At 42.9% G+C, this 20320-nt stretch overlaps 1 protein-coding gene across 2 annotated transcripts in view; it reads right to left on the bottom strand.

Annotated features, from left to right (window-relative positions):
• CRHR2 (corticotropin releasing hormone receptor 2) overlaps positions 1-20320 on the bottom strand; it is a 149958-nt gene that overhangs the window by 85528 nt on the left and 44110 nt on the right. The window contains exons 1-2 of one of the 2 annotated variants that reach the window (XM_051610397.1): positions 18927-19277; positions 18674-18793 (exon numbers count right to left, since the gene is read on the bottom strand). In XM_051610397.1, the coding sequence (XP_051466357.1) occupies positions 18674-18793; positions 18927-19161 (355 nt within the window). In that variant the 5' untranslated portion in view covers positions 19162-19277. Of the gene's footprint in view, positions 1-18673; positions 18794-18926; positions 19278-20320 lie in introns of those variants that run through there. The other variant, XM_051610398.1, reaches the window with a different exon arrangement.

The following is a 20320-nucleotide window of genomic DNA, read 5'->3' as shown; positions in this document are numbered from 1 at the left end:
GATCTTCATTAGATCACAGGACCACAGAATGGTGTCAAGTAAAATGAGATCATTCAATGCATTCCCCTTTGACTCTTCTCTTCTTGAAATAGTATCTAAATTGCTATATAGACAGAAGACTCTTTTTGTAAATACACATTAAGTACTTAGGACAAAATGTCTCTTATTTTCCTGTGCATGAGCATTTATCTCTGGATCAATCAATAGAAGAAGGTTAGAAGACGTTCTAATGAGAGCATGGTTTGAATTAAAATTTATTCTTATTTTTGAAACATGAAGCAGATGCAACATATATAATATTAACAGTTGCTTCTGGTCATCATCTGTGACATTCAGTTAGTCACTAGAGTTGTTGCATGATTGTATACCCAGAATACGATAGAAGAAACATTTCACTTCAGAGAATTACTCAAGATTGAGTTGAGCCCAAGAGAAGAATATAGTTCATTATCTCTGTTTAAACAGATTTACAACACAGTACACATTTACCCATTACTTCAAGTGCTTCTGTTACCCTAGTAGTTTAAATCATTTATTCAAAATATTTACAGGATGCTCCAGACTGCAGAGAATGCCACTTGATCCCGTGACCACAGCCAGTTTACAAATCCTGCTTTAAATTTTCCTACCTTCTCCCTTTTAACCACTTACTTTCTACTTACACGTTTTTCCATTCTGAAATAACCGTTTTTCATGATTAGTCAAAATAACCAATCCTACAACTTAGACACTGAGATACACATACATTTGTAGAAGGATTTTGTGAGCCACATAGCAGCTCTAACACATCCTTAACTGTTGTAGCATGTCCTGGGCTGCATCAACAGAAGCGTGGCCAGCAGGTCAAGTAAGGTGATTCTTCCCTTCTACTCTGATCTTATGAGAGCCCACCTGGAGTACTGTGTCCAGTTCCGGAGCCCCCAACAGAAGAAGGGCATGGAGCTCCTGGAAAGAGTCCAGAGGAGGCCATGAAGATGATCCAAGGGCTGGAGCAGCTCTGCTCTGGAGACAGGCTGGGAGAGCTGGGGTGTTCAGCCTGAAGAAGAGAAGGCTCCAGGGAGACCTTAGAGCACCTTCCAGTGCCTGAAGGGGCTCCAGGAAAGCTGGGGAGGGACTTTGGACAAGGGCATGGAGTGAGGACAAGGGGTGATGGATTAAAACTGGAAGAGGGGAGATTAAGGTGAGACATAAAGAATAAATTCTTTAGTGTGAGTGTGGTGAGACCCTGGAACAGGTTGCCCAGAGAAGCTGTGGCTGCCCCATCCCTGGCAGTGTTGAAGGGCAGGTTGGATGGGGCTTGGAGCAGCCTGGGCTGGTGGGAGGTGTCCCTGCCCATGCAGGGGGGTTGGAAGTAGATGATCTGTAATGTCCCTTCCAATTAAAAACATTCAGTGATTCTATGAAACACCTGGAACAACAGAAGTAAGCAGTTCCTGCAGCTACAGGTCACTGCTAGTTCCTTTAGCAACACTCACAGTGCCTGTAGGAAAGTCCTACATAGTTAAAGGAAAAAAAAATAGAAATGCTGAAGAGCAAGAGCTTCACCACCCTCCCTTTCCAATATCCTGTGAAACAGAAGTGTAAAAAGACAACTTCCCTTGTGATAAACTGTGAGGGAAATGGATTCACAAATGCTGCTGGAAGAGTGAGAAATGAATTCCCTTGAGGTCTGCTAAAGAGAGAGTAGTGAGCCTGGAGGTGTCATGGTGGAGTTCCTTGACTGATAGCATCAGAGTCAACACTGAGAACCTCACCTTTGGAGCCAGGTTAAAGGAGGCAGAAACATGCATTCATCTTTACCAGCCCTGCGGAATGTTAAGGACCATGTTAAATAGAACATGATATTAGAAACTCCAGAAAGGCCTAAAAATATTTCTGGGGAATTAAAACAATTACTGCAGACCAGCAAGGCTGTTTCAACAAAAGATCAGTTTTGAAATCCTTTGAAGTAAGGCAATGAACCTGGAACTTCAGGTAAAAATAACAAGTCAATTTAGTCTGGTGTCTATTTTAGCAAAGTGTATGTGCTGCAGGCAGAGAGAATTTCTCCATATGACTTCACTAAGCTGTTAAAAGATAAAAATGTCTTTCAGTCAGCACACTGAATCCTCAGTGTTTTGAGACCAAAAAAGTTAGTGTATTTAGCTGTACACCATGTGTTGAATTTAAAACATTTACACCTAGGATAAAATACAGCCAGAGATCACCAAAGCCCCTATATGAGAATCATGACTGTAGGTGCAATTATAGAGAAGTGATGGGAACAGAACCAAGCTGAACTGGGCAGTGAGACCACATCAGCACACCCAGGCATAGACATCTCTGCCTTTTAGTCCTACCTGGGCTACAGCATCAGAACCTGATGTGCTGTGACAGCTTCAATATTATTACTAATATGTCAAACTCCACTAGGTACATCTGTAATAGTCAACAACTTCAATCACACCTCTGACTTCAGAATAAATCTATTCCTTTTCTTGGATCTTCAGAGAAATAATTGATCTTCCATATTCCAGGTAGGACATGCCATTAAAAATTCAGTCAACTTGGGTAGACTGCCTGTAAGTTTCCAGCTTCAAATTCCATTTAAATGCCTCCGTTTATCTTTCTGGAAGCACTTCCCTAGGACAACAGCCTGTGCTCTGCAGCATTCAGTCCCCATGACTGCATTTCCGAGCTTTAAGAATTTTTTGGGGAAAAAGAAAAATGTCAGAATTCATCTTTTCTGTATTTATTTCATAACCTCCTGCGGTGAGATGACCTTGGCTGGCTGCCAGGTGCCCAGCAGACCATTCATTCTGCCTCTCCTCATCAGGACAGGGGGAGAAAAATCAGATAAAGGACTCGTGGGTCAAGAAAAAGACAGTTTAATTTAAAAAGAGCTGAAACTGGCTCTGCCCAACAACATGGGGGTAGCCCCTGGCCTTTTCCCCCCCCCTAGATCCACTCCTGCAGCCTCTCTGCTATGAAAACCTTGCCATGTAAACCCAGTACAGCTCTGTCCTCTCTCACACCTTCTGACCTTCTAGAGCCTCCTAGTTGTTGCCTGGGGCAGCACATACATTCCAGAGTTTGCCTAAAGCCTGCCAGAAGAAGACCTGGTCCCTAGGAAGATGGAGACAGCTTTTACTGTCAATAGTCATTAACAATCTCGTCCACCCAGGAAGAAGCAACAAACCAACAACACCATGACAACAAACGACAGCATCACAACAAACAACAATCTCTTGCCCCACCTTGCAAGAAAATGAGATTGATTCTACTAAAACTGCAAAGCATCATTTACAGCTGCATGCACTCATCAGACTCATCTCAGCACATCGCTAATAAGGGAGCTGAAACCTACTTATTAAAAAACATTTTTGTGGATATATTAGCACTTCCAAAAGAACACAGAAATGTCTTCAGAGCTTTTCCCCTACCAATGATCTGACTCTTAATTAAGTCTTTTATGCAAAGATTCTCTTGCAATGCTTCCTGCCAGACCCCTGTAGTCAAAGGCAGGTTTATGTGAATTGTTGCTACATAGCACTAATCCTTCATCACAAAATTATATGTATTATGTACAGCAAAATTGCATAATGTATGTAATTAGCTCATCTCAGTCACTGCTGGCAATGGAAATAGCTGTGAAGGCTGAACAGAGGGGAAAGTTAATAACATCCATTCACAAACAAGGATTGCAACTGTAAAAATGAGTGGCTCTAGCTGCCTAACTTGTCCCACAATACAGGAAGGTGAGATGACCATTAAGCAGAGGCATCTATTTCTAACAAATACCTGCTGTATGATGCAGACCAGAAGCTGACTTGCAACAGGTTCATGTCTGTGAGATGAAGAGTTCAGAGATAATGTCCTCAGGTTCTGTATTAGGCCATGCCAGACCCACTGATGCATCAAAGCCCCACAACGCACAGTAAAAAACTTATCACAGAACGCCAGGTGGGAAGGGACCTCAAGGATCATCTGGTCTAACCTTTCTAGGTAGGAACACAGTTTAGATGTGATGACCCAGCTGAGACTTAAACGTGTTCAGTGTTGGGGAAAGATTAACAAGGAGAAGAGTTGTCAGTACCTTCTGTTTCTCATATTCTCCAGTTAACAATTTTCTTCACAGCTTTTTCAAAATGAGGCATTCTCTTTCAAATACAGATTGAGATACATAAAAGAAGCCTGTGCAGAAGGCCATGTTAGGAGGGCTGTATCCCCAGGGCAATTATTTTTTTTTTTAATGTAAATTGCCCTTCCCCATTTCTAGTTTTCTTTTTTTTCCCCCCTTGTCCTGACAATGGAATCACAGAATGGTTTGTGTTGGAAGAGACCTTAAAGATCATCTAATTCCAACCCCCCTGCACAGACAGAGACACCTCCCACTAGAGAAGGTGTCTTTTGAGTTTCTCCTTCTAATGCTTACTCACTTAAGTCTAATCCCTGATCTGCACTTTCTTTATCCTAGTGTTAAACTACTGGTTTCACCACCACCTAATCTCTTGCTGGCTGCCCAGACCCTAGTGACAACCTGTCACACAGCAGCACTGCTCACAACCAGGGGAGCTGCAGAGGCACTGATGAGGCTGATACCAACCAGAAAAGGAGCCTCTTGGGAATCAATGCCCCATTACTTTGGTTTTAGCACAAAGAGGCAACGCAGAGCCTGATGAAAGGCTGTTTTCTTCTAACATGCTTTCTCACATCATCGCCTGAGAGTTTGAATTCCTCTTCTTCCTTTGTGCTACAGTGATGCACGATGTATTTGAAGGGTATTTTCAGGAAGAAAACAATATCAAAATTTGAAAAACTAAACTCAAGTTTATGGAAAATGAAGACCATCTCCACGGACAGAGCAGAAGAGTTCTATAATTTACCTTCACTGGATCAAGGAATAAGGCAAAATGTACTGGATGGGTTATCTGACAACAGAATTTGTATTATACTAGCAAATGTAGCCTAGGAAACAGCTCTGCATTGCAGAGAAGAGCACCAAATAGCTAAATAAAGGTGATTTTGACAACTAAGCATCTCCTTTGGCGCACAGAAAAACTGCAGGTGCTATACAGAGCAGCAGATCTGCACCAATACAGTAAGGGATGAAAACAAAGAGATACAGATGAGATGTGAAAACAGGTGGTTAAACACGTAAATATACTTGCTAACTGAGGGATCACTTACACAGAGTGATTCAAGCTCGTGGCTATTTTTGCAACTCTGAAGAAGTTAATTAAAGTAACTTCAGTTTTCCCAAAGCACACTACGGGATGCTTCCCATTAACTCCTAGTCCTGTGTTGAGAACAGATTATTTTATTGCTTGAAGTGAGTCCTGGAGGCAACGATATTAAGGTACTGAAATCCAACTTGCCTGCCTAGCACTTTGCAGGTCTGAAAGTCTTTGTATGAAAACATGTAAATTACTCCAAGACACAGGTTCTGTCTTCAAAACTCTCCTGCTCAGCCCCAAAGAAATTAATGACACTGAGGAACAGAGGTGACATGTTACCAGGGAACTCCGTGAACTCTAAACCAAATATATAGAGCTGGAAGGCTGCAGAGTTCCTGATTTATTGGAGTTACTTTACAAAGGGCAAGACTGAAGGATGGGAGACTGAAGGTCTTGCCTGAGGGCAGTTGCAGGGTATGAAATAGGTCTCATTTACTGTCTGTTCTGACAGTTACAAGCTCCATGTGGTGTTAAACCAACCTACTCCTATTCCTTCCAAACTGGCACAACCACAGGGGCTGTCTCTTGACAGCAGCAGAGTACCAGAAGAACCCCACATGTCCCAGACAGATATCAATGCAAGCCATGGTCAGGCAAGTCTTTGCATTCTTGCTGAAAGCTGCTCTTTCAAGGCAACACAGTCAGAACCAAAGTGTTTCTGACGTGAGGTTGTAGTCTTGCCAACCACTTGCTCAGCAATTCAGGTGACAAGAAAGCCAGAGGAGAGACAGCAAGAAAAGATCAGGAAGCAAACTAGTTTATGAACATCTCTTCCCAGAGGAGCACGTAAAGAGACAGAGCACTTAGGCCAAATATGCTAAAAATCAAGCTGCACATCACCTTTTAATTTACAAGGCAGCTAGGTTGGCTCTAGCATTTTCTTCTGTTGAGCTTTAATTTGCTCAGAGACTGGTGGCACTGATGTCAATAATTTTGTCTGTTACTCTCTGCTGCCTGCCTTGGATGCAGCACAGCATGTATCACGCTCTCTATATCCAGTATTTAACCAACAATTCCTTTCTCTCACTTGCTGTTCTTTGGGATGGCAACTCAGATTTTTGCCTGTTGTCTCACAGTTGGCAGCCACCTTGCACAGCACCCCAGTTCTTCCCCACAAATGCTTTCTCTGTGTCTCCCAGTGTTTGCCCCATCCCTCTGGCAGGGTTCATGCACTGCATTCTTTGACAGCTCTAATGTCTGAGCCATTCCTTACCTGTGTCCTGTTCTGCCATCTTCCCCTCTAACCTCACACCACTTTGCCCTTAACTGCCAAGGAGCTGGCTGTAGCTTCTCCCCTCTGCACAACTTGCCACACTGTGCTGACAACCCTTATTCATGCAAAACAGCATTTCTACATTTTAAATCTCTTATTCCATTCACTGAAGTCTTCTGCAGGAGTTCCACCCTCACGTATTCCCACACTGACTCTTAACTAATTTTCTTCTCTGGTCACAAGGTTTCTGTCTGTCTGCTCACTTCCACCTCAACCAGTAACTTCCCTTTCCATTCCCAGCCTGCTTGGTTGATGCTCCACTCTTCTTTTAATCTTTTTTTTCTGCACATTTCAAACTCTTCCTGCAACTTTTCTCTAATTTCTTCCCTTTTGCAGAAGAGAAACAAATTAGCATTAGAAGCCAGTCAGACCCAGTGAGATGAAAATCCTCTTCATTCCAAGAAGAGATCTACATATTCCCCAGATGGCCTCAGAAAGTGTCATCTTCCTGGTGTGGTGGGACTCCTGCATCAGGCATTTAGCTCACTGCTTGGACACAAGCCCTAGGCTTGTCAGAGTGACATCTGAACCAAGTCACTGATGCTCTTTTCTTAGAGTTCAACAGAAGGACTACTCCTCTTACCCCGAGGTGGAAGAGGATGTGGCTACCAAAGCCAGAGTTCCAGTTTCCAGCAAACAGTATGCAACACTCAGGACCTGGACATTTGACACTTTCAACACTTAAACTGCCTAACTTCATCTCCAGCTATTTTTACCTGGGCTTTCTACCTTCAGTATCTGCTTTTCTGAATGAGCCATCAATGAGTCATCAACATTTCAGGATTAAATCAAAGCAATTAGCCCTGCCTTTTCCAGCGGGTTTTCATTAAGGTAACACTGCAACCAGACAAAGGTCAGGGCCTTGTGAGTTTCACTTGATTCCAGTAAAAGCAGGCAAAGGATGAACAAGTAAAAAGGTGTTGAAAAATTACACATGACACATCCAGAGGTATATAAAACCCAAACAAAACCTGCAATTACTCTCACTCTGTTGCCCAACACGTAATATAAATTCTTCTTATTCTGCTTATAGCTCAAGTGTCCTGGAAACTAAAACCCACCACCACTAAGTGCCAAAGGTGTCCATGAAGAAAAAAGGTTGATGATAGAGACCACTGAAGGATCCATTTGAAATCCATAGGGATATCACAAAACCACAGCAATGCTGGTTAGAAAGAGCAGTAGAGTTCACCTAATCCAACTTGCAGTATGTCATCTTGCCACCCCCTGTTTATTTGCAACAAGCAAAGCCAGGACTTCCTCAGCTCAGCACTCAAAATCACTAGTAAGGCTTCCTTTCCAGAATGAACCAGTAAAACCAAGGTAAAGTTTTTAAAGCTACTCCTGAAGGTCAGGGTTTGTCCACATAACTGACCGACCATGGTGAAGTCAGTTTCTTTCCCTGAGACTTCAGAAGGTGGATTTTTTGCTCAGGCCTGCCAGGAGCTGAGCACACACACAGTCCATTTCCATATGGTCCCAGAGCATCAGTGGCTCCTTCATGTGTCTCCCCTACACACTGTACCTTCTGTGCCTACTCAGGTTACTGGGAGGAATGGGAAAACAGGACTGGGCTTTTGACAGGGAGCCCAGAAGAGGTAGTGCACTGCAGGCAGCCAGCAAGCATGCAGTTACCTAACCAGTCGAAGAAGTGGTGGAAAAATAGCAACACAAATTCCCTCAGGGCCCTGTAATTGGAAGGAGCGTGGTCAGATGTTCCACCTCTGTTTGTCCCTGTGCTTCTGTCATCACAGGAACTCAGTGACAGATCCGCAGCTCAGACCTAACAGAGAATCAGTAAAACAGGAATCTCTGAGAAGTACATACATAATGTTACAAGCTGGAACACATTACTGTGACAGCTGTGCTCTTCTGACACACTCACCTCTCCAGTTCAGCTCACAGACCCTTCTATTCCCCTCAGCATTCACTGAAGGAATAACAAAATGCTTGTGTGAGCTGCTAAAAAATTGCTATTAGTATTGCTGCCAGAATTTATTTTACAGGAGAAACGTGCAGTGAATACAAGAGGAATGAAGGGTTTAAGAACAACTTAGGATGAAAAAGGCCAGCCTGAGAATGATCAATCCCTGTCCTTTTTGAGAATTAGACTTCAAAACAGAAGGCAGATCCAAAGATTATTTTGTTCTGTCACTTCTCAAACAAAACAAACCAAATCCATTCTTATTTTAGAGCTGCAAAGAAGGCTTCCTTAGTCACAGGCAGCTTTGGAGCAATGGTGCCAGCTGACAGGTGGAAATGGTAATTTTTAGAGAGGCCTAACAAGAGGGAGACATTTATTAAACACTGGCTCAGTAATGGGGCAAGTGGTTGAGTTTTATGTGAATTGTGAAATTCAGATGATCAGATTCAATGGTCAAAAATGAACAAAATATGGACCTATGGGAATCTAGTTTTCTTCAGTAAAAGTGTTGACAATAAAGAATGAATGGAGTTCAGTCTACAGAGGTCTTGTGCTCTGCTGGCAGCATTACCTGGCTCCCACACAGTCCCATGCCACTGAGAGGACACTTGCATGGGAGTGCAAATCCTTACAACTTCTCACCCAGATGTCACCATCCACTCTTGAGGCAAGGAGCTCTCAGAACAGGAACATGAGCCCTTGAAGAGAAAGGCTTCCCATGGCAGGGGTTTCTCTCTCTCACTCCAGAGAGCCTGGGAAGGAATAAACTTCTACAAGGCAGGAACCTGCTAGGTCTCTCTCCATGAAACCCTAACTCTGGGAGGTCTCTCTGAAGTGCCCCTGCTTTTCATCAACTACATCATCCCCTGCCTTTTACTCTATTGACTTAGAAAGGGATAAGGTGTCCCCAGCTTATGATACCGAGAAATCCATTTCCAGCACCTAAACACCTGCTGTCCAGGCAGAGCTGAAAGCATTTGGTTGGTCAAGTCTCTTCAGATAAGCACAGAAACAACAATCTTTGAGAACACACTCTGCCTCCAAACTCTGCATTAGCTGCTGTAGTTGAAAAGCAGCAATCAATGTGGCAGAGATTCTGCAAGAAGTAATGACTGCTCATCACGTACTTTGAAATACACAGATGCTGATGTTTCACGTATTGCTGGCACAATTCATCAATAATTAAGTTAAATTAAAACTCTAAGCAGTGAGAAAAAGAATCACTAGGAGTTCGCATCCATGTTTAGTTTAAAAGGTGATGATGCAATCACAAAGTAATTTCCTATTTTCTCTGTTTGTCTCATTTCTAGAAAACATTTTCTGTTTTCTAAATCTCTCTTTGCTCCCTGGTTGACTCAGGAAATTAAGGAACTGCATGAATCCTTTTGTCATTGTATGGTCAGTGCTTTCCAACAACCAGGGGTTTGGGAGACTGCAACCACATTGGGAATGGTTCTTTATTCTTCTGTTTTCCCAGGGAACACTCCTCTTGAGATCTGGGGGCAGGTTGTTTGGGGTTTTGTTTCTTTTTTAAACACTGAATTCCTGTTCTTATCAGCTGCTTCAATGGATACCTCCTCTCTGCACAAGTCTCACACGGAGCAGCATCTGGCCCCTCTGTTATTCCCAGCACAGCAGAGAAAGAAGCCAGCATAAAGCAATCCGAGTTTTACTGATGTTATGAATTTGCCCCATGAGCTACACACTCCAGGAATAACATCTGAGAGGAATGAAACTGCACTGAAAAAGGAAAAAATCTACTAAAAATCCCATTTCCCTCCAATTTGTATGGAAAACTGTATTTCTCATCATCTTCCCAATCTACTAAGAGTGGTTACTCTGATACAGATCTCAAGTCATAAGCAATGTTGGGGGCCAAAACTGAGTAAGAGTTTCCCTTTCACAAGACAGCAGACTGTGAGCAAAGTCTTCAGAGTCAGAGAACTTTACTGGGACCAGGACACAGCTTGAAGTACCATTCTTCCAAGCCACATAAGTTGCAAAGATTCAGCATTATACAAAGAGCAAAGCTATTTCCATGCCACTGAATGACAGAGAGGAAAATACAAAGAACCTAAATCCAGTCAGTGGATTTACTGATCTATAAGCAACAGGTAAGTTCAGCAGCCACAGCTGAGGAAGGTATTGTGCCACTGTTAATATATCTGTTATTCATGTTAACCAGGAGCACCTAGAGCATCTGTCAGGTACCTGAGGGTCCACAGGGAGAATTTATCAGTCCCTGCCAGGGGACAGCCCTCAGGCAGGAGAGATCAGGTCGATGCAGTAAGAAGCAGCACAGCAATGAACATGGAGTATCACCCAAATGCAGGTTCTTGTTGACTGCTTAAGCTTCTTTGAAGGACATGCTTCCCCCCCTGAATGGTTACACTATGGTCTACATAGCTCCACATCTTCTAACATATTACTGTGAATAAAGCTTAGCACTTCCCTTCCTTTAGCCTTTCAGAGCAGCTCTGGTGAAACCACCACCAACCACCTACCTTCAGCCAGAGACCTGCTCTCAAGGAAGTGCTCCACAAGGCAAAGATGGGCAGGGTTCCTTCCAGAACATCTTCCACCTCCTCCTCTGTTGTGTCCTTGTCCCCGGTTCACTTCAGAGATTCTCTTTTACCACCCAGCAGGATGCACCGTCAGTAATTAGAGCAGGACCAGTCCAGGACCACCATTCACATCAGTTTTCTATCACCCCATCCATCATTTCCAGCCCCAAGTGACTCAGAGCAGATGCCCGTGGACACTCACTTTACCTGCACTTTAAGTGACACCCTGTGGCTGAGAGGAGGAATTACGAGTGACCATTCCTTCAGTGACACTCTCCCTAAGGTTTTGTGACAATCAGCAGAAAGGCTGAAACCCAGGGGAGCCGCGGACAGGCTCCAGTGTTCAGCCACTGCAGAGCACAGCCCGGTTCCACCTTCCACAGCCCAGTTCCAGACCTCATCCTCCCACAGCTTTGCTGGACAGAAACTGGGTCACCAGGCACAATAAAACAAGAAATTCCACATCCACAGCAGTCCCCTCACTAGATGTAGCTCTCGTTTTGGCACTGTGAGATGAGGGTGGCCTTTTTTGTCTCCCTTTGCAATGCATTTCATTCTTTCCCATATGCTCCTGAGATTCCCTCTTCCTCTTCTCCCCTGGCCCCAAGAAGCACATGATTTTCCAAGTATCATTTAAGTCCTAACTTGTGGGAAGGAACTGAACCTCAGTCCATCTGTTTGCCAGCTGGTATTTGCTGTCACCTTAGACAACAGCTCACTGTCTCTCTGATGCAAGTGACAGAGAGGTGGACGGTGCAGTTTCCTTAGAAAAAGCGTCACAGAAGCTGCCAAAACCAACACAGGCAACCCTGTGTTTGCTGACCCTCCTGAAGGCCACAAGGTTCAGAGCCCCCATCATCACTCGCTCACTGCAACAAGCCACTTTCCCCAGCAATCCTGAGTGATGACACCTCTGCTACGAGGTCAGGGTCACCACCCTGAAGGGCAAAGCAAGGGACTGGGCCTCCTGCTGCCACTGTCAGCTCTGACTGACTTCAGCAGAGGATCAGATGGACTTGGTGCAGCGATTCCTGGCTCAAAAGTCAAGCCTAAATTTAAAGAGAATCCCAGTCAGACACAACAGGATCACAGGAAAGCCACCTCATCACTTACTAGTGAAGAACAAAAACACTAATCGATTAATTAGCTGAAGAAAAGATCTCTAAACATTAATAAAGTATCATTAACAAACTTCTTATTTCACTACACGCAATTAACTTCTACTCTGTGCTGAGTGAAGAGATCACATTTCACAGGATGGTAGTAGAGGGAGCAAGAAAGATGGGTTATTTTCACTCCTTTTAAATATTGCTTTCAACACTCTCCTTCCAAACTGCAAAATCAGAGGGATCTTTAACTACAAATAATGCTTCACAATGGAAAGCCCCAAAAAAACCAACCCAACCAAACAGAAAAAAAAACCCACAGCAAAAGCAGAACTTGAGAGGAAAAAAAAAAGTAAAGTATCTCCCATTTGTGCACCCATTTCTGGATCTGTGGAAGAATTCAACCTAAGCCAGCAAAATAAAATGAACAAAGATGGTTGAAGTCTTAATCTGGAAAAAGTGCTCTTGGAGTCAAACTGCTCTAATCAACTGCAGATTTGCTCTCCTCAGAGAGCAGCTTTATGAGCTTAAAAATTACGTTTTATTCCCTCCCCCAGAATTCCACTTCCAGCCTTCTTTTTCCTGTCATGTTTGTTTGGTTTTTCATCTGTCTCCTTCCTTTGGCTTTCCTGTATTCTCGACTCCCTAGCTGACAAATACTGTGTTCATCACTCCAGGATGGCTAAAACTTGGCTTCTGCAAGACTGCAGACTCTTTTTTTTTCCCCAACCTTTTTGTAGTGAATCCATAATAAAAAAATTTCTACAAAACATCTTTTCTTACCCCTGGTTTCCTTCAATAATTAAACAGTCATGGGCAATAAAAGCCTTCTGGACATCTAACAAGGTTACAGAAGAGGGATGAGGTGGGGGTAGTCTTAGGGTTTTGAAGTACTTCTCTGAGTCTGAAAACACACATGCATTGCCTAGCAAAAAGAGAAAGCTGTTTATTTGATTTTTGAAACTCTTCTTTCAGAAATGTGTTTTAAATATATAAAGAGCCCTTCAATCCAAATGGCAGGGCACTAGAACTGCTTAGCATCTGCTGCCTCTCAGGCTGGGATGCTTCCTCTCACCTTGTCCTTCACCTCAGCCCACACCTCAGCTGCATCTCCTCACTGCATCCAGCTGCTCCTCCACTTATGCTTACAAGGCCATGTTGGTGAACATTTTATTTCTCTCTCCCCAGTAAAGATGAAAGACCACCAGAGCATAATGGGTCTCTGTCTTTTAGAAAGGGACTTAGCTTTCTACAACGTACCCTTTAGAAATCAAACCAGAGCAGCCTCTGAGGAAAAAAGTAAGACGTGTGAATGGGGTGTACAGAAGTGCTTAAGTCACTAAAATACAAAAGATAAAACACAAGTGAAAACGTTAATAGAACATCTAGGCTGGCCACTTACAAAAGTGCTCATTTCTGTAATTATCAGGCAGGTCTTACCCATATAACAAGAGACTGTGACCAATGATTTTCAAGCACGGCTCAGGTTTTATATGCAAGCTGAATCCACCAATTTAGAAGAATTTTGAACAATAATTCAGCAGAAAGAAAAGCAGCAGAGGTTAGATCTTGATAAAAGAATGGCTGTTTAACCTATGAAAATTAGGTCTTTTTCTCTTTTAAAAAATAACTCGCCGCTTTAATCTCTTTCAAAAGAGGGGGAATGCAAAACAGAACAGCTATTAATTCACTTCTTCACCCTTCCTTCAGCACACAAAAGATTATTGCCTCTGTTCAAGGTGAGACAATGAAGAGCTGCAGGAATTTTTCTTTCAGTGTGAAGCAAGTCCTTGTGTCAATGCCTCTTCCTCCCAAGTCCATCCATGTGAACAACAAGCCAGATGCTAAGTCATCAACCCTTGCCAAGTCATTCTCAACATGGCAGCTGGTTACAGGGCCACCAAGGTATCCTAGAATCAGAGATTCATAGAATATCTCAAGTTGGAAGGAACCCATAAGGTCCCCATCACTGCAAAGTTAGCGGTGTGCATGTTTTCAGAATCACAGTCCCTGGAGAAGGTGAGGATGCTTTTTGCAATACCCAAAACGCTCATCTGAAGAAGCTATCTCAGTCAAAGAGCTTTCCTATACTGAGAGAGAGAGAGAGGGGAGGATTTGCAGAAAGGGAGGTAGAGCTGTAGAGACCTTTCATTTCTGTTGATCACACAAGCAGCCTGACTTCCTAATGTATCCTCCAGGTGTGGGTTCAGTTCAGCTCAACAGACACCCAGGGATAAATTCAGCTGCCTAAACATGGGCATCATATCATTTGTCTTAAGAGTATCTGCAACGCCTGCGCTGTCTGGAAGATAAAGCACAAACCTAAACAAGGCCTGGGCCCTCTGAGACAGAAACTAGATACAAGGCAAATTAACCCTGGATACATCAAATGCCTTTAGAACTTTGGCATGGGCTCCTGAACTGATCTGTACATTTAGGTTGAGTGAGTAACCCTCTAATCCTCTGTAACAATTAGAGTTCCACTAACTTGTAGCCTCAGTATTTAAATTAGCTCTTGATATGGACTTGTAAATACCTAGATTTCTAGATCATCTGCAACCTAGAGGCCTTCCAATGCTTCCACCTCCTGCCTGCAACCAGCACAGACTGAGCTGACGAGGCCTTGACAGTCAGGACTCACCACAGAACATCCCTCCCCTGCACTGGCTGTCACAGACAAGCTCAGATCAGACAGCTAAGGCTACAAGAGTCAACACTTACCGTCCCTCAAGATCTAATGCTGGCTTTTTCCATTGCACAGGGCAATTTGTAGGGAAAGGAAAGAGCTACAAGTAGACATACTTTAGGCTGTAACAGTCTGTAAGTACTTGCCTGTACAAGCACTTCTTGCAATCAGCCAAGAGAGTCTCATTACTGCCCATCTGCTGAATTAATCAAGCTTCAGGTTATCCTAACAAGTGAATTGATCTTTTCCCCAAAACAAGAATAAAAGCTTCACATTGTCGAAGCATAAACACATCTAGAGGGCAGCAACGATATTGTCATCTCTTGCTAAATATAGATCCTGAGCAGAAACAAGTGCACAGCCACACGCTGCACCCACATATACATTTTTCCTTTTTTTTAAAAAAAAAAAAATTCCTTTGAGAATAGTACATAAGATTCTCTGCAAAATTGCTCAATTTAAAGTGGATGGCATGATTTTCAGGCCCTTGGTCAAAGAACATTTTGCCTGTGGTCACAAATCATAATACAGAGTAATCAGATCTTGATCTTTCAGCACAACTTTATTTCCCAAATAAAGAGGAAGAAAAAAAAAAATAAATCACCAAAACCAACAAAGTGTCAGAGATAAAAAATCCCCACAGACTGACAGACTTTGTTTGACAAAGCCAGCTGAAACTTATCTGAGTCACTCAGCCATTCCCAAGAGACACACAGAAACACAGGCACAAAACCACCACGGGAATTTTTTGCTGTGAGAATGGCAATATTTTATGCAAACAGTTTGTTCTACAGTGGCAAACAAGGGGGGATTTTTAATGCACCACTTCTTACGGGCTTTTTTGCCTCACATAATCACTCATTAAATATTGCTGGCATTTTGCAGGGTTTGATTCCCCATCCAAGAACTCACGGATTCTGAGTTAGACAGAATGAACATTAAAGCATGACAGTTGACAAGGTACCAAGCCAGGGTAGGTCCATCCAAAGCCTCTGATGAGCTGATCTGCGGAGCAACCTATAGCCACAGAAATAGCCCCCAAAGCACCACGACTTGGGCAGCCTGGTTTGCCATGGATCAGCACCATGTTTGACTGGTGTCAGTTTTTCGTACAGTTTGGGCATTTCTTACTCTGGATTTTCTAGTGTCTATAATACAAAAGCTTTTATTTACAGGGACAGCTACTGGGTTCATTCCCTCCAGCCGACGAGCTACTTCTATGAAACTGGTAGGAACTGGGAATCTTTGAGAGCTTCATTTCTAAAAACAAAATAAAAAAAATTATCACTGAAATTGATTGAACACTTTTATACTCATCAGAATGAAAAATACACTAACAGTGACACAAAAACCAAAGTAAAGGTACACTGTAGTTCCTAAAAGGTGTCAGCTCTCAAACGCAGGATGCATGACAGTATAATAACTAGCTGAGTTACAACCTAAGACTAGATAAGCCCTCAGCAGAAGAAAGACATTGCAAAGTGCTTTCTAAACTTGACTGATTTGGCTCTCAAAAACAATTCAGTACAATATCACACCCCATCATTTCTCCCTTTGCCTCATCAAAACAGAAGAGAAAGGACAAGACCACCCTACATGCCCTAAGCAGATAACTTACGTTGATCCAAGCCATCTCCTGATCAAACCCTCAATTTGCAGCTGGATTATTCACCTCTGAAATTTGCAAGATCCAATTCTTGTTTTTTATCAGTTGTCTGTGTTTATTTTAGCATCTGCACAAGGTGTACAGTCTAACTTTTAAGCACACTGGCTCTCATTACACACGGCCCAGACTCTAGTCAGCCCACAAACTAAGTTGGTGGAATAAAGCAAATCAAAGCAGTCAGACTGTGTCAGTTTTTGGCCTTCCCAAACTCTGGTCGTGTTCTACATGTACTAATTGCCACGTCTTTTAAATCTGTGTTCAACTCTTAACCCACTGTCCTACTGCTTTTCCAAGCCTTAAGCACCATTGCCCAAGAAGCTACTGACTTGACAAGTTCGACTTAAATCTCGGTCTAGTCCTTCCCTTTCTTTTCTGCACCACAACCTGGAGGAGCTACACGTGTGGAAGATCGATTGAAAGTCACCTGAAGTGGTTTCAGTGTATTTTATTTCTCTATTCCAAGCCACAAAAGCCACCACACTTGGGCATGAGTACGTGCTACCAGTCAGTCCTGCAGATACACATTTTCTCAATGTGACCGCTCACATTTTATGTTGAAAGGAGAAAAATGTCCCCACACTATGACAAAAGAATATCCCAGCATTTCAGTAACAGAATTTCCTCATTTCCTTAATTTAACTGACATGCCATTGTTTTAAGACCGATGAATTTAAGAAAATGTGTTAGCACTGTAATAATACAAGCATTAGCCACCATTAAGAAGAAGAGCAGGGGAAGAACATTAAATCAGGTCATTGATGAACAACTGAAAGCATCAACAGCATTTATCAAAATAAAATGAGGCAATCAAGTGTGACTTGTGTTTTTTTATGCACAGCATTTCAATTCTCTCCAGTGTGTTTATGATATAAATAAGGAATTGCCCATAATGTGGGGTTTTTTACCCTTCCCTTATTTTTTTTAATTTATTTTTTTGAGAAGCAAAAATAAGGCAGTGGGAATCCTGACATCCTTCACCAAAAAAAAAGAAACGGGGTAAAAAAACCAAACAAACCATACTTTTGGAGGTCCTTTTTCTATGGCTGTTCTGTTGGGGTCCATTCTGATACACTTGCTCTTGTCTGAGCTGCCTGAATTCTCAGGAATTTTCTTCTGATGAAGGAGGACAGAAACTGGTCCCTAAGAAGAAATCTGGAAGAGGGCTTTGTTTTGCATAGCAAATACACAGAACTTTGGTTTTAGTTAACTGACCTTTCACACCTACAGCTGACAAAAGAATACATTTGGTTTCAACAAGTTAAAAAATAAGGTCTGAGATGACAGGGTCATTCCTTTATGGGATTTACGGAGAATGCCAGCCCTACAAAATTAACACTACATGAAAATTAAGATTACGAACACCTGAGCAACAGTTCACAGTCAAAAGCACACTGAGTAGTCTGGAAAAATGACTGACAGACACGGAGGTGCCTGCATTTTGGAGCTAATATATCAAAATCTCTTAATGAAAGGCCCAAATAGTATTGACAGAAAAGGAAAAGGAAATGAGTGCTTGGGTCCACCAGCTTGAATAATAAATTTTGAGTGAGTCATCGTGATGGTTTACCCCTAAGAGTAAAGCATCAGTTCCAAGAGATTTCTAAAGAGCCCCCATACTCTTTGCTTTGATTATTATTGGCTTCATATTATCCCCTGCTGCTTGCCTTGCAGTAAAGATGCTGCCACCCCAGCCCCAGAAGACAACTGCTGGTGAAGTTCCTAAAGAGATTCCAGACTTCAGCCTTCTGTCTGTTAGATACAACTTCCAGCCCAGTTTGTCCATCTCTTCACACAGACAGATCTCAAAGGGAGAATCATTTAAAAATACAGGGTTTAGACATTAAGACTAAGAACTTCACAAGTCAAAGGATCTTTAATTATTCAGACAACTGAAGCACTTCGATGAATACATGCATCTCTACACATGAACAAACACACAAAGCACTAAATACCCTCCCTAGGTTGCAGAGGATATTTTTGCCCAGATCTACCTAAATACACTTAAATAAAGAGGAATCGGTGTCCAAAAGTCTGTGCTTTTGAGAAATCTGCATCATTCCAGGCAGGAGTTTTGAATAAACAGGCTGGAATGTAGAGGAAATGTTGATTCCCAGGCAAACATATTTTTTTTTTTCCTTTTTTTTTTTTTTTTTTTTTTAATGGAAAATATATTTTGGGTCTCCCCAGGCACCTTGTCCTCAGCAGATCTGTGAGAGAAGGAAAGGAGTTTGTACTTACTCGTGGTGTTGTATTTGATGCCATTGAAGAACTCTGGGCAGGGTCTCTCTACTAGTTCCCCCGCAGAGGTTCTGGGCCAGCAGGTCCCGATCTGATCGGTGGTGGCATTGCAGTATGGACCTTTGGCATTCAAAAAAGAGACAGAAAAGGAAAAAAAAAAATAAGCAGTTGAGAAAGCACAAAAGCTGCACACTTTGCATCACAAAGCAAACCGAATCTCAGCACTTGTATAGCTTTTCCGAACGTTTCCTACCATCAAAGCCCAGGAAAGGGATAGAGGAACTCTCTAAAAAAGTCTCTTGTAAACGATCCAGGAGGCTGCAGTTGACATCAAATTCTTCTAAGATGAACTGAGATATGGTGACATCCATTACTTCCCCCAGGACTGCTGGACCGGAGCAGGCTCCTTCCCCCTTTTCTGTTTGTTTGGGTTTGTTGTGTTGTTGTTTTTTTCCCCCCTTTCTTCCTTTCTGGAAACAAATGCACATCAAGCTGCAACCACCCTGCAATCTCCTGTGTGTGTGTGAGCTTCTCTTCCTCCCAGCCTGCTGACAACTTGGCTGAGAGTCTGCGTCTGGCTGTGCAGTTCAATTCTCCAAGCTCTTCTTTCCTTTTAAAACAGCAGCTCAGGAACCAATGGGATCACACTGAGCCCAGAGTAAGGGGCTTGCGTCTCTTCGCCAGCTTCCCTGGTCTAGCAGCTCTCCAATGCCGCCTCACGTTGCCAGACTGTTGTGTTTCTCTCCCTCCCTCTTTTTTTTTTTTTTTTCCTCTCTCTCTCTCCCTCACACACACACAGAAACAGTTTTATTGTTAGCTTCAGGGATGAGCACTTTTGCAAAAATACTCGCTGCAAAATAGAGCCAGGGAGAAAAGGGGGAGAAAAAAAGCCGTCGGACAAATATAACTCTGCTGGCTTTTTTTGTGAGACAAAGCGATTCCTGCCTTGATGGTGTGGAAGTTGGGGATGAGCAGAGAGATGCTTGGCCAGGGAGGGGCAAGAAGGGACCCAGTCCAGGTGCAGACCTTGAGGAAGAAGAGAAATAGTGAAAGCTGAGATGAAGGAGGTGGTCTGCTAAAAGGAATCTGGAGAAGTGACCCACGGGAGAGGCGGAGTGGGGAGAGTGAGAGAGGGATTGGGAACCCAGCCTGGGTGAAGAGGGGCAGGACCTCTTCCATGGGACATGCTGGAGAGAAGCTGAGACCTAACCAGCCCTTCTGACTTGCTGCATTAAGGTATGAGGAAGTCCGTACAAAAAAGTGGCCAAAACTTTTTGGATCATCTAGGATCACAGATTCAGAAGGATCTTAGGAAGCAAATAAAAAACTGATGTGTAAAGGGGAAAAGCAAGGTAAGTCCATACGTTGGTAGCAGAGATGAATGCAGAAACAGAAGGCAAGGACAATAAAGAAGCTTTGACAGAAAAAGAAAAGGACACAGAACTTAACTCCTGTTTTAAGTCTATTTAGATAATTCTTAGGCTAGATTTAGCCTTCAGATTGGACATGGAGATTGCACTGAGTTCAAAGCAGTGGTACACAACTTAGGTTACATCTGTCTCCCACCCTGCCACGGTCTGGACTTTCCCTTTACTCATATTTAGGATTGGAGGGTTTTTTTCTGTATTCTTCAAGGGGCAAAAGAGT

Source organism: Apus apus, chromosome 2 (assembly GCF_020740795.1).
Source record: "Apus apus isolate bApuApu2 chromosome 2, bApuApu2.pri.cur, whole genome shotgun sequence".
NCBI classification, from domain to species: Eukaryota; Metazoa; Chordata; class Aves; order Apodiformes; family Apodidae; genus Apus; species Apus apus.
The sequence above is the reverse complement of the archived record's forward strand: the minus strand, read 5'-3'. Positions and strand labels throughout refer to the sequence as shown.